The sequence below is a fragment of the Calidris pugnax genome, unplaced genomic scaffold (assembly GCF_001431845.1).
Source record: "Calidris pugnax isolate Ruff unplaced genomic scaffold, ASM143184v1 scaffold273, whole genome shotgun sequence".
Lineage (NCBI taxonomy): Eukaryota > Metazoa > Chordata > Aves > Charadriiformes > Scolopacidae > Calidris > Calidris pugnax.
In genome coordinates this window covers 1383277-1407680 of record NW_015094508.1, presented here as the reverse complement: position 1 = coordinate 1407680, position 24404 = coordinate 1383277, and the positions used below count along the sequence as shown (strand labels likewise).

General features: G+C 39.7%; 1 protein-coding gene across 2 annotated transcripts in view; it reads right to left on the bottom strand.

Annotated features, from left to right (window-relative positions):
• Positions 1 to 1857: 1857 nt before the first annotated feature.
• ZNF366 (zinc finger protein 366) overlaps positions 1858 to 24404 on the bottom strand; it is a 38099-nt gene continuing 15552 nt past the window's right edge. The window contains exons 2-6 of one of the 2 annotated variants that reach the window (XM_014965120.1): positions 21202 to 21271; positions 17414 to 18742; positions 15080 to 15271; positions 9494 to 9668; positions 1858 to 6962 (exon numbers count right to left, since the gene is read on the bottom strand). In XM_014965120.1, coding sequence (XP_014820606.1) covers positions 6427 to 6962; positions 9494 to 9668; positions 15080 to 15271; positions 17414 to 18712 — 2202 coding nt within the window. In that variant the 5' untranslated portion in view covers positions 18713 to 18742; positions 21202 to 21271 and the 3' untranslated portion in view covers positions 1858 to 6426. The remainder of the gene's footprint in view (positions 6963 to 9493; positions 9669 to 15079; positions 15272 to 17413; positions 18743 to 21201; positions 21272 to 24404) is intronic. The other variant, XM_014965121.1, reaches the window with a different exon arrangement.

Sequence of the window (24404 nt, the reverse complement as noted above, 5' to 3'; positions counted from 1 at the left end):
GTTGGTTATTTAGTGTCTTGATCATAATCTATTCTTTAAGGATTTTCCATTAAGAACTGCAAGGGTACTTAAGTACTGAAGAAAAGTACAGTACCAACAGACAATCCCAGTTCCAAAAACACAGGCTAATATTCTCCACTGATGTGAATTGACACAAGTCTGTTGAACAAAAATGCTCACAGTACAAGAGATTTTTCAATCCAGGAAGTAATTCACTGAATGGGAATGGTGTCTGGCTCCATCCAAATTAAATCATTTTTATGATTGGACTGGATATACAGTATTTTTTCAGGGGTAAACAGAATGACAGGACACCAGAAGGCTTATTCACAAAGTGGAGGCTGTTCTGTGTTCAGCTTTACTTTCATTGCAGACTGATTAGGGAAATTCATGTTGTATGATTCAGCACAGCATCATATCCTATCTGGGAACAGCATTAGCAGTGATCCCTATTCAGTGTTTCATCATTTACAAATGCTGAAATGACTGACATCCTGCATGTGTTTTTAGATCAGATTTGTCCATTATGAAACATTTATCTGTGTTGCATCACACAAGCCATAGCATGTATTAATGGGACAAATTCAGCAAAAGGTTGTGTATGCAGCCTTGTTACTTAAACTAGGATGTTTTAATCTGTTGAAGGTCTAACACATTGCAACTCGACAGTGACTTGCTCTTCTCAGAGATATCCCATATCATTTGTATCTAACTAAGGTTGTTTTCCTTCTAATGATTCACCACTTTTTGTCGTAGCATTGGTACTAATTTGGCTATCTTCATGAAAATACTTTCAATACACTGGGCCATTTCACTACAGGCACAGAAAAGCCCCCTGGGAACATCTGGGAGGCTCTCTTCATTTCTGCTTGTTTGAAGGCATAAGTGAGCATAGCTCAGTTTTCAACAAAAATGAAAGGGAAATTTCTGAAAACAAAAAAAAATTATATTTTTGTGACTGGCCAATAGGAAACTTTGAGAGTCACTGATACTGAGTCATGGGGAAATGAACTAGATCACTCCCTGATGTATCCTCCTCATGTAGAGGTAGCTTGTAATCATCATAGTGGTTATTACCTGCAAACAAAATGGAAGGGAAAAAAAGAAAATAAGACAGTAAAAAAAGGCTTAGTTCTGTTTCATTTAGCCTCTTACATAAATTTCTAGTGTTTGAATAGGCCTTCGTGCACCTTTTAAGATATATAGCTCTGAGAATTAGAAACTGAATCTATTGTCTTTAATACTTGAGTTATTTAGTAGCCAACATTCCAGTTGCTTTCTCTCTGTGCTCAAAATTGGCATAAAATGTTCTCTGTGAAGTTTGATGATGCCAATTCTATCAGGATCTCATTAAAACAAACAAATCCAAGAGTTTAGTCATCACTTAAAAGTAATGCTTTTCATTAGCAAATAAAATCTGAGCCTCTGAGTTTGGAGTTTTCTGCTTATTCTTTAAGTTATAAAGATATTCCTACTTTCTTAACTTCAATCTTATAACACACCTGGTTGTTTTTTCCTGTCTTTTTACATAATACAGATATTTGAAACAAGGATTACACCTTTCTTTTTCAGCTTGTCTGAGGACAAGTTAAAGACCATAATTGTTCCAGAGCATTCCTTATGTCTTCCTTGCAGTCTGTAATAATGAAGTGGCCTCTACCTCAGAGGACCTGGTAGCTCTTCTGCCCTTTTCTTCTAACAAGTTCTCCACCATTAATTTAGTCTTCCCCTTAGAAGGCCTACTCTTCAGTGGCGCTGAGTGAAGTATGACCTTGCCAGACCAGCTCCTTGCACTTACTATATAAAATAGCTTGAGTGCCAAGAACTCCAGACTCATTTCAATACAAAATACAGCGGTTCTCCAGTATATATTTATTTGCTTAAATTAATACAATGCCTAATACATGCTTCTATTATTGAGATAGAAAGCCAGAAAGTAAATATTCGCAGATCGTTGGTCCGTTTCTTGAGTTGGTCCATTTCTCGAGTTCCTTTAAATAGGAATCTGGCATTGTATGTGAAATAAATATACACCACATTATTTGCAAAATCTGTTAGGAGTACAAAATGTTAGCTCTGTTACATCTTGTTCAGCTAAGCAGACAACATATTTTCAAAACTGTTAATAGTTATTAAAAACTTCTCAGAATAATAAATATAGTACTTATATTACTCCTTAACTGTACACTCATAACAGCAGAGTTCAGCAGCACCATATGAAGAGAGAAATCAGAGAATAGCTAATAGACCAATGCGGAGTTGTAAAGAGATGGGGTCAGTAGTATTTCTTGGTCTTTCTAGTAACTGGTTTTATAGGACACAGCATAGAATAAATTCTATTACAGTATTATCAGGAAGTGTTTTATTCTTCGAGCTACTGAACACAGAGCACCTGTCTTTGCCTTCACAGACTGAAGGCTGCGTGGCAGCCAGGAGAACTCAGGTCCACAAGAAGATGACTGAGTTCTTGTGGCCAGACTCAGAACAGCTTATTCCAGTGTTAACTACAGCTATGTTGTAGTTATTTACCCTCAACCAACTTTCCATCCACCTACTCTGTTCTGTACAGTGTCTTGCAGAATTCTCCTAGCTGCCCTTGACAGCAGAAAAGCCTCTGATTTAACAGACCACATGCATTCACTTGCCCAGACTCATTATGGTGTGGCCAATTTACCTTTCCTCAACATGGCTTCTTGAAGCATCTCAGATTGTATGAGTTTGGAAAGCACCTCAGTTATATGAGTTTACGGCCACTCTAATTTGCTCTGAAGCTCTCCAAGAGTATGAAGCTACGCTTCAAATAATAATGCATGGGAATGGTATGGATGTGATTTAATACCAAGGTGGTGGAGACTGGGCTTTAATTTCATGTGTTACCACAAACTGAAAACCTAAATAGCAGAGAAGTGCCAGATAAATATGGGGTTTTTTTCCAGAACATAGCAAGAAGAAGGTAGATAGATTAATAAGGAGGAAAATAAGAAAATGCATCCCCAAATATCCATGACATAAGAATATCTCTACAGGGCTTCTGAGCCTCTATTCAAAGCAAAACAAGGAAGCTAATTCCTCAAAAATAAAAAAATGGGAAATAACTTTATTATGAGAGCAAATTTCTATAAAGCATTTTCAAAGCTATTAAAAAGCAGTCTGTTACTGTCTGTTCCCAAAACGGTGCCAATGTAAATAGCGTGAAAATAACTTATGTTTGAAAAGCAAGGTGCTTCACAATGAAGGCTGTTATTTTGCTTTTAATTTGTCCCTTGGGGCCTCTTTGTAACAAGTTTCTTAGACCCAGCTGCATTATGTTCTGCAGTAGAGAGGACTATCATCTCCTAATCTCTTTGCTTGGGTCACTTGGCACTGTCTCCTTATCTCAGTAATAGTTTTGTTTGCAATTCCTCTGACTCGTGACTTACAGTTTTAGATGAGCTCTTTACTATTCTGACATGAATTAGCTTTGGGTGTTTGTGAATTATCTTAGTGTGTCTATGTGACCGGGCACAGTCTCAAGGCCTCATTGTAATGGAATATTTTCTGCTTTCTAGGAAGAATACAAGAAAAGGGATTCACATTACAAATCTTTCCCAAATAGCATTGCCATTCTGGGGACTTCTACTCTTTTCCACCTGTTTGTATGTGGTTGGCAATTGCTTTTGCTGCAATGAGAAGTGGTTTTGTAGAAGTGGATGAATTGTCTGCAGTTGATGGTGTGGTTGAAAGTGTTTGGATTAACTATTCAGACAACCCAGAACTGTTTGCAATGATTTCCTTTCCTAAGGACACATCTGGCAATTTCCCTTATGGCAGCTCTGGACTGCATATTTCCAGTAGACATCATTTTTGTGTTTATAATGTTATCTACTGGGAGCTGAGCTCTGCTGAAAGTGTCTCTTTTGCTCCATTTGCCTGGAGCACTGTTGATATGTAATCGCATTTCTTGACAGAGATTGTCTACCTGTCCCTTAATACTCTCCCATGCATAGGCAATAGGGCTTTGCAATGGAAGGGTTGCCTGCCTTTCTGCTTTACTCACCACATAAGTGAAGGGATTTGCTAAGTTAAACTCATCTGCATGGTCACGATTCTAGAAATTGCAACCAGGTTCCTGGTTCCTTGCTAATTCTTCTTATCATAGGAACTGATAAGGCTGCAAAGATGGAGTGAAATGATGTTGAATCATGCACAGCTGGAAAATACACCACCTCAAGAGAAATTTCTAAGAGTCAATGGCTCCCAGCTCTTGGCTGTGTATGTTCTCAAACAGGAGCATTTCTCTGGCAGAGACAAGGTATTGCCAAGAAGGTAACCAAAAGACTTGTTCTCATTTCTAAGAGACAATATCCTCGAACACGCTGAATTTCTACTTGATCATTTCCTCTATAGTATAACAAAGAATGCAGTTACACACATTACTCTGAAAATTTTCTGGTTATTGTGCTCGATCACAATGTCTAGCTTGAAAGAAAGATAAGTCCTTTTTCAAGAGGAGTTATCTTGCAGTGAAAGCAATGAAGTTGAATGTGGATGATAAAACAGTTCATCACTGAACATGGCTAGGGACCTCTGAAAAATGCCTCATTTTGAAAGACACCAGTAATTCTAGGCCTAAAGTGACCTACATTCCACTTCCATTTGGTATACCACTTTTATTTTAGAAAAGCATGTACATCAGCTGTAGAGTTAGTTACACTTAGAAGAGTCATCTGTATGTTACAGCTTCTTTTATGAACAACTTTTTCTGCTTTTCATTCATAATCTTTATTATGCCATGTTCAAGCCCTAAAAAATGAAACTTCTGCAACCTCGGACTACACAAACCCAGTTTATATGATGAATAAGGGCTGCTGCCCTGTGAAAGCTGATTAACCGGTAGGTGTGAGAATCATTAGTTCTGTAAGGTGTTGTAATGCCAGAGAGCTGCAGCTATATGACTCTAACTTTAGCAAGCCATAAGTATATGTCTATATTGAATTATAACTTGCTATATATAGAGCATGATAGCAAGGTATTTCAAATCAAGAACTTGGTATGTGAGTGAACAGGGTAGTAATATTTCGAAAAGATGTACCATATATTCAGGTGTTAACATTTTGAGCTGAGATGTCAGAATGACATAGGACTAATTAAATTACTTATAAAATCTTTTTTTCTTTATAAGCAATAGGATGGTGTGGGGCTGTTTGTTGTCTATCTTGAAGATGCAGGAATCAAGGTGCTGGTCAAACTATGTATGCAATTAAAGGAATGTGCTTAGTGGAATGTGCTTTTGGCATCTTTGTTACGAAAATGTAATTGTATGGGAATCAGAAGATGAAAAGCTGGGAACAACTCAGTAAAAACAGCATAAATTGAATTCTTCTGAAAGGTCTGGACCTTACTGGTCAAGCAACATTGATAAGGTAAAAATTCTGACTCCAATAAAAGGAAATTCAAAACAAGTACCTTTGTGAGGTACTCTTGCTCTGTAGGGTCTCTTTTCTGGCATACCTTCTAAAATAAAATCTGACCAGACCTGTATATTTCAAAATCATCCTTGCCAACCAAGGTAAACTGAAGAGATAAATGGCAAAATTGTGTCATTTTCTGAATGAAATTACTCTTACTGCTTTATGTGTAATTACAGCAAGACTTGCAAATGCTACATGCTGCTGCTGCTGCTCATTAGATGTATTGGTCTGAGCAGACAGTAGAACAAAATGTCAACACAGTCCATGCTATTTCACTTGAAGAATTGCTGAATGCTCCCACACTGACTGAAACACAAACATCCCTTGTGCCAGAGGAAAAGCTTCTGTGGCCACAATAAATTATAGTCCTTTCAAAGCCTTACAGAGTTGCCTTTCACTATCTCAAAAGGCATTAGCATTTCTTCTTAATTTTTTTCCCATTTCTCATTGTAAGTGGTTGAACTAACAGTCACTTCAGTAAATGAAAGTATTTGGACTGTGTTAGTTCCAAGAGTGACAGGACTTGCATGCACACCATGTTTAATAGTACTCTTGCTTACACTGTTTAATACTTAGTATTTTCAGAATTTTTTTGATATGTAGGGTTAGAAGTGTTCATATATATTTAGTCAGATAATAAATCAAATGCTAAAGTATGTTGTTTTTTGATAAACAGAAAATTGCATGTAAGTCTCTGCCACCCCAGATAAAGAAAAATAAACCCCTGTACCCACTCCATTGTGTGCTTATACATCAAATGGATAAGTATGAAAATGTTATTGTTCATTATCTATTGCATTTCTTGGTAATCTTGGACAGCTTTGTTCTTTTAATATGTGTGTTTTACCTTAAATTATTTTTATTATTTTAGCTTGTTTATTTCTAAAGGCTACTAAAACTTCCAGGCTTTGGTAAACTACAGTTCATGTTAAAAGCTATCTGATCCCCATTTTCCAGCTGATTTAAAATGTCTTTTTTAAATGCCTATAAACATTGTTTGCTTTTCCATTTTTCTTTCCAGCAATTCTTTCAAACTCTTGTTCCTGTGCTTGAAATACAAGTAATCAGAGAGAGAGTGGCCAAGTCTGGCCTTTTCAAAAGATCTAAAGCTGACGTGTTCTTTGTTGTTCTCAAGGTCTCTCTCTCCTTGGCTCTCATGTTTGTCTGAATTTCCTATTCTCTTCTCCAGTCCTCCCTCACTTAGCACTTCTTCCTTCTCATTGCAGTAGGACTCTCTGAAGTCCTTCATCATACACTCAGATTTGCCAGACAGATCTTGAGCCACGTACAGTTTGTTGTCATCCTGGTGGTACATGGCAGGGCTGTAGCGCTCTGCCTCATAGCAGTTGTCTTCCTCTTCTTCCTGGCATGAACTTCCCTTGGCACTCTCACCATCCGAATGAAATGAGATTCCCTTCCCTTGGCTTTTCTGGGAAAGATCAAAGGGCTCTTCCTGTTCCAAACTTCTCAAGACATTTGTCTGTGACAGAGCAATTCTTCCTCTTCCAAAACCTTGTTGCGTTTGAGGGAAGGAGAAAAGCAACAATTTATACATAGGAAATTTTACTACATGATACATGGTTAAAAAACAAAATGTGAAGTGGCCTTCTATTTCATATTTTACCTTTTTTCTTCCACCCAGCTATCTCCAAGTACTTTACTGTTTACATCTCATGGCATCTCCTTTGAGATGCTGTCAAAAGTACTATTGTATGTACTTCACAGCCAGGTCAGGACACATAAAACATTGTGCTGTACATGCCAGACACTTGACGAGGGAGCTAGGAATAAAAGTGAAGTGGCCTGGCCTCTAAACTATTTTTGCTAGTGAACCTAGCCACTTCCTCTTTCCTATTTTTTTTTAAATGAAAACTTTGATCTCAAGAATCACAGGCAATAATCAAAGCCCCAGGTTTTGTACATTTTTTTTTCCTGAGGAGTGGAAGAGATTTGAAACATGTTAATGTGTTTGTTCTATGGACATTCTGGTTCAAAGTTACTACTTTAATGAAAAATGAAAAAACAAGTCTCAGCAGTCTACAACTTCCATTCTCCTCAATTTTTCCTCTTTCTTCTACTGAGAAGCCACTTATACCACTGAGAAGCTCTGGCCCTAGCTAGTGCTTCAGCTTGAGGAAATCATTATAAACAAGCAATGATTTTGAGCCTTGCAGTATAAGTCTAACTGTAGTCTTGGGTATGGTTTGTCTTAATATTTGTCAGAGTGTCTCATCTCTTGCTACAAATCCAGACATTACCCAGGAGGCATCTGTGGACTCAAATGTGCTCTGAGCATCAGGATGCATCGGAGAAGATTCAGGCACTGCAGGCATAGTCCATCTTCATTAAAAGAATGGTAACAGTACTGGGGTGAAGATTTCACCCAATAGCAAATTGTGTGAAAGCCGTTATTTTACTTGCTTTTTTTGTTTTGTTTTGCTTTGGTTTGTTTTTTTCCCCTCAGTAATTGAATCCACTTTCTGAAGAAACTATGCAGCCTCGCTAGATATAGCTGCTATTTTGTCACAGGTTGTATTTGTTAAAATGGTTTTTGACCAGGTGGTAGCCCTTACAAATTGTCTTGTGTTTGATAATCCTCAAAGGCTGAAGAATCTCTGTGCACTGGAAAGCTTTTAGGCTGCCTTCAATTACAAGTAATTGTGTAACTAGCATGGTACTGTGGGAGATTTACAGGAAAAAAAGAGTCATTTATTTCATTACCTGTTAGGATCTTTGTGTATTTTATGCCAAATATCATTACAGCATAAGTTTTACATACGTGCTAGGCTGGCCTAAAGCCTGAATTTGAGGAACACCAGGAATTACTACCCATGAAAGGAGTATTTATCCAGAAATTCTTAACAAACAAAATATCTTGTATAGGCAATCTCTCATCCCGAATTCCCCCACTTCTTTAGGTAGCATTGATATATGTGCACACATGAGGCTGACTTTAGGAAATGTATGTGGTAGGTGGGAGGTAGGAGATATTCTGCAGGACACCCTGGGTAATCAAAAAACTGTATACTTTGAGATGGGGAGGAGTGTCACCTCCTGTCCACATGCTGCTTTGTAAACTGGATGTTGAGCCTGTTGCCTTTGCCTAACATCAGCTACGTCAACATGGTACAGAGTAAACATATCTTAAGCAGAAAGGCTACTGCATGTAAAGCTGTTCAGCTTCCATTCCCATTCCAGTCTGGAATCCAATAAGCAGCAAGCAAGCAAGACCCATGAAATCTAGATTTTTTTGCTTTGATCAGCTTTAAATGAATTTATGATTTATGATGTACCTCAAGTGTGAGAGAAAACCCATAAAGTCCTATCCAGATGTGTCTGTGTCTGGGGAAATATATCTGCTTGTCCATGGTTGCTAGGCTCTGGACTGTCAGGCTCTGGCAATCAAGTCACTTGAAACTGTAACATTTGTTCAAAAATAATGGAACTACACCTTCAGTCAGGAAGATCGTGCCATCCAATCATTCCCCTGGCCAACTACATGCACCACAGACTCACTAAAGCTGAGTCTCTACCAGCTTGTGCCCGTTTGTGTCTCGGGGTACCCACATGCTGGGAGAAGCTCTGCAGTGCTGTGGATATTACACCTTCTCACAATGATGGATGGGAGCCCTGGGCTTAAGTACAAGACCATTTGGTATAGCTTGATAAATTGTCTGCTCTCACGCTACTGACCGTATTCTCCCTAACATCTGGCACCAGCAACTTAAGGTGCTAAAATTATTTCCTTTGTACTTGTACATACTGTCTCATTCTGTCTCCATCTACTAATGCATCTCAATCTGTATCCATGTGTTACCAGACGCCTAGTCTGAAAGGTCTCTGAAAGGTTAGGGATCTCTGATCTGTAGCACTGGAGTAATGTGGATAATCAATAACAACCTCCCAGGCTTATGGGATTCAATGTCTTCCAATAGCATTGGATCTATGGTACGAGAATGTGGATCTGTGGTAGAAAGCCCATTTGGGTTTACTCATACACAACTTCAGTTCTCTCAGAGAATAATCTTGCTGAAAAATATTACCTTGAGAATGAAATCCTCTTTCCATGACCCCATGTTTGACTTTCATGTGCCTGGTTAGGTTCCCCTTCAAGGTGAATTTGCTGGGACAGTAGAGGCACTTGAAAGGCTTGCTGTCCGAGTGCAAATGCATGTGTCCCATTAAATTGTGCATTCTGTTAAATTCCTTTCCACACAGCTGTCAAAAACAGTAAAAATTAAAATTATTAGTTCAAGGGAGTACTTCCAAGGAGAACATTTTAAAAGGAAATAGGACCTACTCTTCTCAGCTTAAGCCCTGGCAACTTCTGGCTGCAATATTATTTTTTTTCAAAGGTACAGGCAAAAATCTTACAGAGAAGAGTGTGTGGTTGAGTCTGATCTAGCAAGAGCCTTCTGCACTGCTGCCATTTTTCAAATTTGATGACTAGGATACAGAGTCAAGGATTCCCCAAAAGCAGGGAACGTTGTTGTAACAAGGGGAGAGGCTTAAGTGCGTAAACTGGGAGGCTCTTAACTTTAATGAAATTCAAAGTATCACTTTCCACCCTGGTGAACCATTTCATTTATAGTTTATAAATCTAGCCAATAATCAAGAACAATGCCAGGCATAGATGGAGATACAAAATAAAACCAATGAAGGGTTTCTGTGAAACAGTCAAGCAGAATACTACTTCTCCTTAACTGGAAATGAAATGGCTACACATTTTGCTGAAAGCTAGAAAATGCAATTCCTTTTTTTCTTTGTTTCTTGCTCCCCCATTTTTCTCTGATCCTCTTATCTTCTGTTTACCAACCTCTGTGTTTCAGTGTCTCTGGTGAGTAAGCTGGAATTTAAACAGTCGTGGGACTGTAAGAATGACTCAGCTTTCCCTGAAGGATATTCCTGCCAGATCAAGCCATTGATCGTGCAAGTTTCCCTTTGATGAAACAATAAGGGCTTTGTTTTTTCATTGTTGTTGTTTATCTAGATGGGTCCTTTTGTCATCTGGTCCCTTACAAATCAAATGTATTCTCAAGACATGAGAGTTTGACATCACTATTACAAGCTTCTAGACTTACATGTCTTCTGGTCTTTCCTTATTGGGATCTATAATTTCTTCACGTTCAAGTGGCTATTTCCACCCTCTGCAAACTTTGATGTTTGCTTTCTACTTCAGCTCTTTTTTTTCTTTTCCCCATGGTTTTAGATAAATACTTTTACTGTCAGTTTTTGGGGTTTTTTTAATGATCTTCATTACTTTATGAGGCAGAATCACCATTACTGAGTAGCTGAAACACATCAAGCATCTGGAGAAAATTGCTAAAAAGCAATTACTGAGATTCCACCAAATTTTTAGTCTAATCTGACTTCTGATTTAATTCATTTTGGTAGTACGGAAGGTCTGCTACAGTACTTTTTGATTCAAATTCACAAAGCCATTGCCTGGAATATCTGGATGAAATGTAGATAGTGGAATGATAGTCAGTGAAATAGTACTGTATCCTTTGCATTTTAAACCAACTCTTCATGGAAAATAGAAGCAGTTCATTAATATAAAAATCCACAGGCATATTGTTTTTAAATAAAATCTAGAGCTGAGTCATTGCTGCAGAAGGAAAGGGTCTGGAAATACTCACTTGCTTTAAAAAAAAAAATTTATTTCAGCTGCATAAGTTCTCTTCCATTATTTTCTCTCTGTGATTTTGCTAAAATGAACATTCTAGCAAATAAATTTATCGGCAAAGTGTTCATTGAGACAGTGGAGGGAAAAAAAAAAAAGAATAGCCACTGAAAATGAGTTATTAATCTGTAAAAGTAACATATCTGATTCCAAGTGTCATCCATCTACTTAGGAAAAAGGACTGTCTCTTCTTTGCATTCAAAGAAAGCTAATATGCTGAATGACTTATATCCAGGGAACTGAATGTACCAAAAACGACTCTGAAAGTGCTGGGAGGAAACAAAGAGGAGAAGCACTGATGAGCACAGAAAATTTGCAAGGAAGAACAGCAGCTGATTTTATCTTGAGAGCTGCTGGAATGACCTATGACATGTCAATATTTCTGTGGCTACAAAAATGCCAGTGATAATACCCTTCTAATACCTTTTAGTAGCAGGCTTCTGGTCAGTGTGGCTGACCTGTGTTCTCACCAGCTTTTGCTTTCTGATAACTGGGTCTTCACTTCTCTATTTTAAATGGTAATCAATAAAAATCATGTTAAACCGATGAATGGCTAAAGTATTTCAGGCAAGTCTACATCTTTATAACGTGTTGAGAATTAAGGTGAGTCTAGTAGGAGCATTTATATTTTTTCTGTCAAGGCAACATGTATTCCTCTTCAGAGTGAAAAGACAGGGGACTTCATAATGGATAATTCCTTACAGCATAGAAGTTTTGTGTCCCTGAATAAAGGGGGTGAGTTTACCATTTCCCAAAGTCAGGCACAGTCTTAGGGACTTGTAATGTGTTCCTGTCCTGAAATCTCCTCTGGGGACATAAGGAAATGGTACTAAAGTGGAGAGGTGTGGCAGGAAAATGAAAGAAATGCAGATATGAAAATTGTTTTTTGGAACGATGGCTCAGTGTAGCATGGTCTCTGAGTAACCTATCCCTTTCAAAAGACACAAAGACATTTCAGATGAATGTCCATGGAATGTCTGTTCCAGAGAGTGAAGGGAGTAGGTTTTGGGCTCACCTTCTGGACTACAGCAACTCAGAGCTAGCAGGGGTTCACGTCTAGTGTTTAAAGAACAGCCTGAGTCTGCAGACCAAACTAAGACAAACTTTTTTTCTCTGTGAAAGGGCAGGGGTGTGAGCACTGATGACCAGAGTGTGAAAGATGATCTTGAGCCAGTAGCATGGGACGGAACTCCAGCAGAAGTCACCACAGAACAACTTAACACTCAGGGAGATGCAAAGCTCATGCTTTTCTTCCCAAAGTACTCACTTCTTACATTTTCTTTGGTTTTGATGCCTGATCTAAACCTGTGATTTCAGATGGGAAAAAAGTGGAGTCCAAAACATTTGCTGCAAAGTGTGTTTGGCTGAGCTGGAGAAAATTTCACTGCAATCTGTATTGGGGGTTGGAAACGTCGATGACTTCAGCATAAAAGCAACTGTAAATTCATAGAAGCTTCCTCAACAAATCAAAATTAGCAGTATTGCACCAGTTGGCACAACTGCTTTATAACACTTCAGTGGTTTTTTTCTGAACAGAAATAAACAAGGCAGCACAGGCTTGGGCCTTTAAAAGCTACAGAGAACTTCACTCTTCAGAGAAAAATCAAACAGATCCAGGCTGCTGCTGGATGAGGAAGCAGAAGGGACAACTATTTGATACTCCCTCACTTCAGATAGTCTGTGCTTAGCTGTGATTAGACACATAGGAAAGCCTGGTGTTTTCTTTTTCTGTGAGAAAAAGGTAAAGAAAACCATTGCATGTGGTGAAGTAGAAAGGCTACTGCTGTGCTCTCTTTCCCTTGCATTCTTCTTCTTTTTTTTTTTTTTCCTTCATAAGAAGGGTGTTCCTTTCCTCAAAGAGAGAGGGAGAGGGAGAAAGACTGTAAACTGTCCAAAAGGACCGTGAGAAAACAGGAAGCTTTGAAAAGTACAAGAGAAAGCAAGATGAAATCTATTTGCAGGCGGTTCCCCGGGGACATGTGAGCCATTGTTAAGCAGGCTGTTCATACAGCTATATCCTTCCTTCTGCTGAGGAGGAGCTTGGTGCCAAAAGGCTGCTATCTGGTCATTGCCTTAACCCCCTGAATACCAGCCAGAAATACTTGCTCAAGCCTTTCAAGGGCTCTGCCAGAGAGGCAAGGGATGCTCCTAACGCCAAAGAGCAATTCCTGATTCTCCCTTTGCTTATTGTTACACTCTCCGCTTTGTTCAGGGGCACTGATGTTGATTCATACCCCTTCAGCCACAGGAGAAACTGCTTCACGGTGCTTACTTGTTTCTTTCTTCCTAGGAACATTGGGTGGGGACAGAGAAGTGAAAAATATAAGAAAAACAGGTGTTCCTGTAAAGCTTTTGTTACTGGCTGAAAAACACACTGGTGGTACTCCAGTTCCTGGTTCAAACTATTGCCATCTCCAAGTTTTAAGAGTTTGTCATCATCAAACCCTAAACCGAAGACCAACTTCTAGCTAATCTGCACATGCCTGAAAAATAATGTGGGTCCAGATACTGCATCCAGAACAGCTGATCAAACAATTGAGTTTCTTCTCATTTGAGGGGTCAGATGAGGACTATGACCAAACGGGAACAAAAAGACAGGTTTGCAGGTGTTCTCAAAGAATTAAAGTCCCCAGCAGACTTGACTTGGAACTACCCAAGCATTTTAGTAACAGAATTTATTTTATCAATCTAGAAAAATGTAAGTCCTATTATACAAAGTAACATTTTAATACAACATAAATTAAAATGAAACAAAACACTAAAGTTGAAAGAAAGTTAAATGCTTCAAAGTTATCAAAGCAAAATGAGGAACTGAAAAAGATTCATTTTTGCATTTTCCTATTAAAATTATCACTGAATGCCATATTTTCCTATGACATTTTGAAGTTCTACATTTTTCAAGAGAAAATAATTCCATTTAAAATTCTTCTTTCAGCTCTACTTCTCAACGAGATGTTCCTTTTAAGAATGTATTTAATGCCATAAAGGTGTTGGATGAAAGAGTTCTAGAAATTGCTTCCAGAAAAATCTTCAACTACGTAGGCATAAACTGGGTAATATGTTCCACATTGTATTTGTAGCCCTCTTAGGGCAGATAAAAGTGGGAATAAAACCTACAGCCTTTGACTTCACAAAGTACGACTACAGTGAAGAACCAGATAGACAGCAAAAGGAACAGATGTGGTGTCCACTATTGAGTAAGAATACAAAAATAAATTATTCATTATGAAGATATCAGAGATGAGCATGGTCAAGAAAGCCAAAGCCTCGAAGGTTTATGGGGAGGGAGAATAAGAGAGGATGGAAAGGGAATGTCGGCAAGGGAGGCAGCAAACCAGGACTTGCATAAGATCCTAAGAAGACCAGACGGTCTCAGAGGCTGTTTTGTTCAGCTGCTGATGTCCTGCCCTGAATTTCAGTCTGGTAATTACACTTGGCCTAATCAAATCCCTTCTGCAGCTGTATTTTGCTGTGCCTTTCCTTGAGTCCTTTCCTGAACTGTCACATAGCATCGCTGTGCAAAGTCGTGGCTGCTTTCCATAGTCCTCTGCGGGTGCACCACTTGATCTGTATTTTCAGTGCATGATTCAAGTTATTAAGCACTGAGACTTCTGTTTCGGCGGCTGTACTAAGCAAATGTCAGTTATGTTTAACTCCTCAAACTGCTGCAGCATTTAAATACTCACAAAGCCGAAAAAAATATTTGAGGATGAAAGTTACTGATATTGAAGGGGAAGGGCGTAAACCGCCGATATTTACCTCCATTATTTTGTACTACATAAGTAGAATCTGGACAAAGAATGAAAACCAGGCTGGTTTCTGCTAATTTAAATGCAGCCTCCGTATGTGTTCACAAGTCTTGTTTTTCTAATTCTACTATACCACAAAATGATAGTATCACAGAAATACCCAGTGGATTAATGCTTCTGCCACCAAATGCACTTACCTTGCATTTAAAGGGTTTGACATCAGAGTGAACAATCATGTGGGCCTTGAGAGTCTGCTTTTGCACAAAGCTCTTGAAGCACAAGTGGCATTGATAGGCCCTGATATTGGTATGGATCAGGACATGTCGCTTCATGTTGGCCAGAAGAGTAAATTCCCGCCCACAAATTCCACATTTGTGCTCCTTCACACCCTGTAAGAGAAGATAAAAATCAGAAAATTCTGTACATGGAATATTTTCCAGATAATTTTATCTTCAGTACAGCAATTACGAATTACTCATTCTGCATTAGCAAAGCCAATAATAAATTATTTCACTTTTAACATGATTTGCTCAAGTAAGAGATTTTTTTTTCCTGGCAAATTCTTACAAGAATCTGAGAAGTAGAGGATGAAAAAAAAATGTAAGCTTAATGGAATAATGAGGTTTGTTTCCATCAGTAAGTTTACAAATCAATGAGAGACAGTCAGTAGTAGAGCTTCTCAGTCCTACTCTGCTGCTTATGTAAAGTATTGGTCAAATGTGTACACTTATTGACCAAGAATTAAAGCTAACCAGTTAAGAGACTAAAGTAGTGCTTGCCTTTGATAATTGAACATCATTGGCTTCTAAAAAAGGCATAGCCTGGTTTTGAAGAAAGGTATAGAAAATAATCTGAAGTAGCTGAGAAGTAGTCAAGCAACATCACTAAATAAGGATAAACATGTTACATTCAGAAACTGTGCACTCTTAGTGGGATATGTACTAACACTAATGGAGTGATCCCATTTTATCTGGTGTTTACAGAGCATTTCTAATTACTTTTATGCCATCTAGTCAATTTACTAATGCATAATTCAATATTATTGCTCACGTCCATGTGATCTAACTGCCAGCACCTCAAAAAGTCATTTAGATGCTATGAAAATCAAAGAATTTACCACTACATGTTTTGAGAATTTGAGCATAACTTGCTGAAGGTGATGAGGATTTACTACTGAAGTGCAGAGCACAATTACTCTTCCTTCAGGCCCCCATTACAAAGAAGACTTGAAACAATCTCTACTTTTGTGCCAGTCAGTGGCTTTCACAGTTAATTGGGAAGCTAAACTGTGAATACCAAAAGCAGCTTTAAGTGTCTGCCTATCTGATGTGAGGCTGCATTTGGGCAGCTAAGTACTGTTAATTATGTTCACAGCTGAATCCACCTGCAGCTGTGGACAAAGAAGCAGAAGCTCCCTAAAGGCCCAGGGGCATTGCATTTCCTGTGATGAAAAAAAAATGCCAGGTCTTAAAGAGTAGAATTTTGCATGGTAAATCCAAAGACGAGGGAATCTCCAGAAAGAGCAGGAATTATAGTTGTGTAGTAGGGAAGAAAAAACAAACGTGGAAGTAGATGTTGTCTACGTGACTGAAATGCTGTAGCTTTCAGTATTTTTAATGTTTTTTCACATAAAAGCCAAAATTCAAGTGTTAAAGGAAAAAAAATGCAAAACAGGAAGCAAATTTTTCTAAAATGTGTGGGGTTTTGACTTGCCTGAACGACATTTTTGTAAAGGTGGGTAAGCCAATTTCAGGCATTCTTGAATGGAACAGTTACATTTTTCCTATTTTTGAAAGTGATCATTCTGGATGTGTTCCAAAGCCTAACCTAAACTGACTCTGCTGTCGTTGCTGTCAGCAGTGGCAAGAGTACCACTTTATATGAATTGGCTGGGATTATGGACCTGTTTGTCCACTTTTATTAACTGGCATTCTGGATAAATTATGTGCTAAGGGGAGTTTCTTTTTGGTTGTTTTTTTTCCAGTAATGTCTCATTATAATGATTCTTCAAAATCTGTTGAGTAGTAATATACTTTGGAGGAGACTATACTGTCTCTTGCAACAGACGCACAGTCTGTTGCAAATCCACATTCTTCCCAATGAAAGAAGCAAAGCAACAGAGCTGGTTTTCAGTAGAAAATTTCTGTTAACGTTTTGGGGGTAGGGGGTGGGGTTATACAGCTCCACAAATTTATGGTGTGTTACAGAGGGCCATTCTGAAGATAAAACTTGGAGAGATGGGAATATAGCCTTGGGAAGTAATACAGCTGGTTTGGTTGGACTCCCGTTTATCACAAAGCAGGGTTTGTGTGTACTTTCTTAAGACTGGCAGAGACATCTATCTTCTACTACTACCAGCACTGCTGGGGCTTTTGCCCTGCACAAAGCTCTCCCGCTGGCCAGAAGCCAGCATGAGGCTCTACAGGCCGATTATCGTCTTTCCGAGGAGGTACACACGTGTGTCTTCAGTAGCCTCTAATCCCTGGGCAACCTTCCCATGCAAGGTGAGAGGACAACCCGTGCCAGCTTACCTTGTGAGTCAGGGAGTGCTGCTTGAGGTGGTGGGGCTGCACAAACTCCATGCCGCACTCGGTGCAGATGTAGGGGCGGATGTCTTTGTGCTTCATCATGTGGTTCTGTAGCTGGCTTGGGTACTGGAAGGTCTTATCGCATTCAGTGCAGTTGTACTGTATAGGGCCACGGTGGGTTGTTAAGTGCCTCTTCAGCTGGGCCAGGGTCGGGAAGTCCAGACCACACTCCACGCAAATGTTCTCTCGGCCACTCTCGTGCTTGGACTCGTGCGCTTTCAGCTCGCTGGGGTAGGCAAAACCTCTGCCACAGATCCTGCAGTTGTAAGGCTTGATGTCACTGTGTTGCATCATGTGTCTCTTAAGGTGGCTGGTTTGAGTGAAAGCCTTGTGGCACACCTGGCATTTGTGTGGCCGAGTGCCCTGGTGAGTCAACATATGTGTGTGCAAGTGGCTCAGCTGCTTGAAAAGCTTGCCACATCGGGTGCAAGCGTGTGGCTTAATGCCACTGTGCCCCAAGATATGGGTCACCAAATTGTACTTGGATGTATAGGACTTCTCACACATGGGACACTGCCAGCGTTTCTGTTCACCCCCTACATCAACATAGTAACTGTCATCTATCTGCAGGTTGACATCTACTCTTTCCACTTTCTGTTTATTTTCACCACTTTCTTTTACTTCAGCCCTCTTGAAGGATGGCTCTGGAGGTCTTTTCATTTGAAAGGGGTTCCTGAAATGAAAGTTTGGTGGCACAATAAAAGGAAACATTAAGCTAGGGTGAACTTTAGGATAATAAGGATAAGGAGCCTGCATGAATGCTGGGCTACTGGGCCATGCCATGTTAGGCTTCACTGGTTCCTGCTTAATAGGCTTGGCTCCAAAGTGCTCCAGAGTTCTGTAGAACTGAAAACCAAAGTTGCAGAGGTCGATCATCTGGGAACTGTACTTGGGCTGTGCTGGCTGTTGGAACACCAAGGGGAGACTGGAAGGGCCTATGTCATTGTGATCTTCAGGTCTGTCTGGTGGTGATGAGGAACCCTCAAGAGCGATGGAAGGAGGCATTTTTGTTGGCATGCTCTTGCGTTTCCGAGACCCTCCTTCCAAGGACACTTGAAATGTTTCCATGTCTCCAAGAGGAGGAGGGCCATAGCGGAAATGTGAGAGGTGCGGTCGGAATTCTTCACCAAATGGAGTTGTTCTGTGTGGCTTTGGAACCGGGCTCAGTGGCTGCAGGCAGCGGGAGAATGGAGAGGCTCGGGTACTGTCAACATTAAAACTCATTTCTTCATTCTTCATCATATTTGATATTTTTCCCTGTTGTCCAAATTCCTTAAAACAAACAGAAAACCAGTTCTCTTTACTTCTTCCTGTTCTCCTGCATTTAACATTTTATTGTCTATTTTATTGTTTTGGAAGTTGTTAGGTTTTTTTAACTGAATGCAACTAAGGACGTCTTAGGCCCATATAAGACAAAGGCTTTTTAAAGCAGAATTAACTTGTTAGTGGAGAACAAAGCAGCTTTGGTCTTCCTGTGGTAGAATTGGTGGTTTAAAGCAAGTTTGGCCCGTATAACATCTTTGCAACATAAACATGCTGTACCATGACACACTGTTTCACAGCTGAATCTCTACAGCAATGTTTCTGCTTAATTTAATTCAGCCAGGCTATTTGTGGGCAAAATCCTGTCCTTGGCATGCACTGGCTCTAAAAATTGGCGGCGCATCTAAAGGATATGGCAATACAAACAATAACATGCACATTTATTATGGTTGTGACATGAAAAACCAAAGCCAAAAAACGTTAAACTTCTTTGTATCATTAACATGTGCTGCTGTGAGAGAAAACAATGGCCAAGTGATCTAAGGACACTGTGTACCATCAGGTTTTGCGCGGTGTTTCCTGGCTTCTCTCACTTTGTATTGTAATAAGAAGGCGGAGATTAATTTATTTTCTTTGTTTTAATCCCAGTGATATTTACCTGGTAGAATTGGGGGAGGAAAGACTTTTGACACTCTCCAAATTACATTCAGTTTTATAGACTTAATCTAGGGATTTTTTGGTTTCTAAACAGGTGGGCAAGATCTCCACTATAATTATAGAATTAACGTCAACACCCCCTAGGTCTCAAGAGCAATTTACACCCCTGTCAAGGCTCCAAGCCTTTCTAATGGTACAGTGTGACAAGGCAGATTAATCACAGAATCACAGAACATTTATGGTTGGAAGGGACCTTTGAGATCATCGAGTCCAACCACAAAAAAACCAAACCAAAACAAAAACAATACACCCAAAACCACACCACACCCACCCACAAACAGACACAAACCAACAATCTTAGGCACTAGAGCATGCCCTGAAGTGCCATGTCTACACGTTTCTTAAATACCTAATTAATAATTGCCTTCTGGCAAAATTTTATGTTCCACTGATCATACAGGGAGCTTCTCCTGAATTTGAGGTTCATCTAAAATATTGGTTATGAATTTTATCTTAATTAAGGCTGCTACCTTTTGCCTTGGTTCTTGACAGATGCACTTATCTGCATGTGTGTGTGTATGTGTCTGTGTATGGATACATGCATCTGTCCAACCAGGCGGAGGTTTTGTTGGAAAACTAGACATATTTTCCCACCCAATGTTGATGCTATTTATAACACGGTTCTTGGAAATGATGGGTGGATAATATGAAGGTGGTTGGATTACTAAAGACACTCCTGTTTCTTTTTCAGGAAGCTCCGTACTGGATAAACCTGCTTCTAAAGATAGATAAAAGCACATCTCTGTGACCTAGTTAGGCTGTGGACAAGAGAAGGCATCTTACAAACCTGCTTGCAAACAGATTACTTCCTTCTAACAGGGTAGACTGGGAAATTATCTTTGAAATACTGTGTGAAACCAAAGGCTCAGGGAAAAAACTTTAAGGTGGAAAATTTAGACAAATGCACAAAGAAGGAGCAGTAATTGAAGCAAAAATTGTAGGAACTCTAAAATGATGATTCAGAAGACACCTGTAGTAGTGGAAAAGACTAAAAAAATTGCTCACAACTGGGAAAAGTACCTAATAATTATACTTTCAGTCCCTAAATCACTGATTGGCAATATTTTATATATATATACACTATATATATATATACACACTCTTGTGTAAACGTGTATGCATACATATGTAATATGTATAAGTGTGTATGTTCCATCAGAGAGAATCGTTAGTGAGTATGCATTCTGCTAAGTTTCCATGTCACTCTAACTCCCTGGGCAAAATAAGGACCAGTTAGATCTTGAAGACTTTTTTGGTTACAAAGGCTTGACTTATTAAAAAGGGAGATGGGGAAGGAAATCTTCTGAATAACAAAAGACTCCACTTCTTTCCAAAAGGGAAAAAGGTGGAGTTTTTTCCCAAAATTCAACTTAAGCAAAGTTAAACTCACACAACTTGAATATAAAATATGCCTGTAGACTAAAATTTTCCCTTCAAAATACAGGCCTGTCCGTCAAATATCTTTATGTCTATTTTTCTTTCCCAGCAACATGAATATAAAATGCTTCAGAAAACCCATAGCAATTGAGAGCCCAGCTATGTTATTTACTGCTTTTGTTAGATTATTGAAATGCTGCCAAAAATACACAGAAGTGACAGTGAATTGTGTCTAATTGCTTTCTTGTCTCTTGGCTGCTGGTTGCTCCCTTCTTCCATGCAAAATTTCAAACTTTCTGGAACATCGAGTTAAGGCAGAGGAGGTAGAACTGCTTGAAATTACTAGAAAGAAATAATTTCCTTGCACTACTAACCTTTGGCTGCTTTCACTGAGAGTATGGGTTTATTCCACTGTCCGCGGCTACACACATCATGGGACCAAGCCTACAAGGAAAAGCATTTAAACCGTCAGTGACCAGCACAAGTAGAGAAGTGCTATATAATCCCACAGAAGAGCACCTAAAAGGGGAGGGAAAGTACAGATTTAAAGTTTAAATATGGATCCCCTTGCTTCTTCCCCTTCAATCTGCCAAACTCCATGATGTGGAAATTAATTGACTGAAGATTAAATGCAGCATCTCTTCTCATGTCCTTTCATTTTTGGAGCAAAGCTGTGCCAATTTAAATGGAGGCATGATCTTCACTTTGACTGGAACTTTATTCCATAAAATGTGAGTCCTGAGGAAATGTAGAAGAGGCTGCATATTTGACCATAATGCAGGAAATAGTTAATGAGCAGTCCCTTCTTCTTTAAATAACTTCAGTAGAGAACTTTCAAGCTTTTAATCGCACAGTTCCCCAATAATTTTGTTCTGTCTGACTCTGGAGTAGCTGATCTCAGTTTAATACTCAACAATAAATAAGGGGGGATAAACTGAAGGATTTCTGTTTTAAGTGTCTCCTAGGGGGCTTTTGTGTTTCCTGTATAAGCACTTTAAAAATTCCTTTCTTCAGCACTTAGTATTTAAAATGCAATGCTATGTAGCACAGCAGTGTGTGATTCTAAACATTGAGGTTAGTTTAAAGCTGGATAGACATTAAAAATTCTATCTTTTATCGGTAGTATTTCAGCTCCTCGGTTTTGAACACGGTCTGGAAAGCTCACTGAGATGGAGGTTTCCGTGCTGTATTGGTACTTAAACATAAGAAAAAACCCTAAACACAGCACTCCAAAGCTTATTAAAAAGTTCATTTCTTTAGAACAGACAAGCATCCTCACAGTTCCTTTAGAACAGACAAGCATCCTCACAGTTCCTTTATGTAAATAAGTATATTTGGAAACACACTATTCTGAAAAATAGAACAACAAATAAGCTCTTTCCCTGACCTTTCAAAAAAAGAAAAGAAAGTCTACAGCGAGTTCAGATAGTAGTTGAGGTGTTTCCAAAATAGAATATCTATGCAGCAGCTAATAACATTGTTGAGTTAACTTCCATGAAAGAGGAAGAGAGTTTAATACAGAATATGAATCACCATTTACTTTCTTATTTCCACTCATCATGTTTCTACAAGGGATTTTTAAAAGTATGTAAATCATGCCATTCACTCTACACACATACTCATTGTTACAGTCTCCAGGTAATATTCAGTACTGAAGACAACAGCAAATTTTCTTCAGACTTCAGTAGAACCAAGATTCTGCTTCCCATCTGAGTGTGCCTTCTGTCTATAGACTAATAATAAGCCCAGCTATAAAAAATGTGAGGTTATGAAGTTTCTCAAGTTTAAACACTGACTGCTACTGTTCTGATTTTGTCCTTGGGCAGCACAACAATAAAACCAGAAATGAGACCAAGATGAGTGAAAGCAATATGTACTCCTTGACAAAGGAAAACAGGCTACTTCATTAGGACATTTGCACTTGTGTTTGCTACTTCAGAAGAAGATGAAACGGAGGAAAGTGTAGGAAGTCTAAAGGCGACTGGACAGGCTGAACAGCTTCTCTCAGCTGGAAGAGAGATTGCACCTTTAACTGAAGACGTATGACTGCAGAAACCGTGCCCTGTAAGAGTGCACTTCTGCCCTACTCTTGAGTCCCAAATTACTGGCATTCATAAAGAAAGAATGAAATCTAACAGCTGTTTTCTGAGTTGAATGTGGTGAGGATCGGTGACAAACGACACAATATTATATTCCTTGAGCTAAAGTTGAGAGTTGGAGAGTTTCAGCCTTATTGAACAACCCACTGGGTATTTTTAGTCACTGAGTTTTGTAACTGTTACTATAGAAATGGCTATGATTATCTTAATAAGTTTAATGGGATCTCTTACGTTCAGTAAACACTTCCAAATAGGTTTTGGGTTTAAATGTATTCAGTCATACAGCTGATGAACTAAGTAGCAAATCCTTTACCTAATTTTCACCCATTTGATTTTTATGCAAAACTTGCATCAGTTTCAGGAAGTGACAAAAGGGGTTTTACTATCATAATCTCATTTCAGCAGCAAAGCAGCCTTCTCTACCAAATCTATGCTGCTTTGAATTATTTGTCAGACCTTGAAAATGTCAGACTACCTGTACAAACATGAATATATGGGTTAAAAACTGGCTGGAGGGACGGACCCAGAGAGTGGTGGTGAATGGAGCTAAATCCAGCTGGCGTCCAGTCACGAGTGGTGTCCCGCAGGGCTCAGTACTGGGGCCAATTCTCTTTAACATCTTTATCAATGATCTGGACGAGGGGATCGAGTGCACCCTCAGTAAGTTCGCAGACGACACCAAGCTGGGTGGCAGTGTTGATCTGCTGGAGGGTAGAGAGGCTCTGCAGAGAGATCTCGACAGGCTGGATCGATGGGCCGAGACCAACGGGATGAGGTTTAACAAGGCCAAGTGCCGGGTCCTGCACTTTGGTCACAACAACCCCAAGCAGCGCTACAGGCTGGGGGCAGAGTGGCTGGAGAGCTGCCTGGCAGAAAAGGACCTGGGGGTGTTGGTCGACTGTCGGCTGAACATGAGCCAGCAGTGTGCCCAGGTGGCCAAGAAGGCCAACAGCATCCTGGCCTGTATCAAGAACAGTGTGGCGAGTAGAGCCCGAGAGGTGATCGTCCCCCTGTACTCGGCACTGGTGAGGCCCCACCTCGAGTACTGTGTCCAATTTTGGGCCCCCTACCACAAGAGGGACATTGAGGTGCTGGAGCGGGTCCAGAGAAGGGCAACGAAGCTGGTGAGGGGTCTGGAGCACAAGTCTTACGAGGAGAGGCTGAGGGAACTGGGGTTGTTCAGTCTGGGGAAGAGGAGACTGAGGGGAGACCTTATCGCTCTGTACAAGTACCTGAAAGGAGGCTGTAGAGAGACGGGGGTCGGTCTCTTCTCCCAAGTTACAGATGATAGGACAAGGGGTAACGGCTTCAAGTTGCGCCAGGGGAAGTTCAGGTTGGATATTAGGAAACATTTCTTTACTGAAAGGGTTATCCAGCATTGGAATGGGCTGCCCAGGGAGGTGGTGGAGTCACCATCCCTGGAGGTATTTAAGAAACGTGTAGACATGGTTCTTCAGGGCATGCTCTAGTGCCCAAGA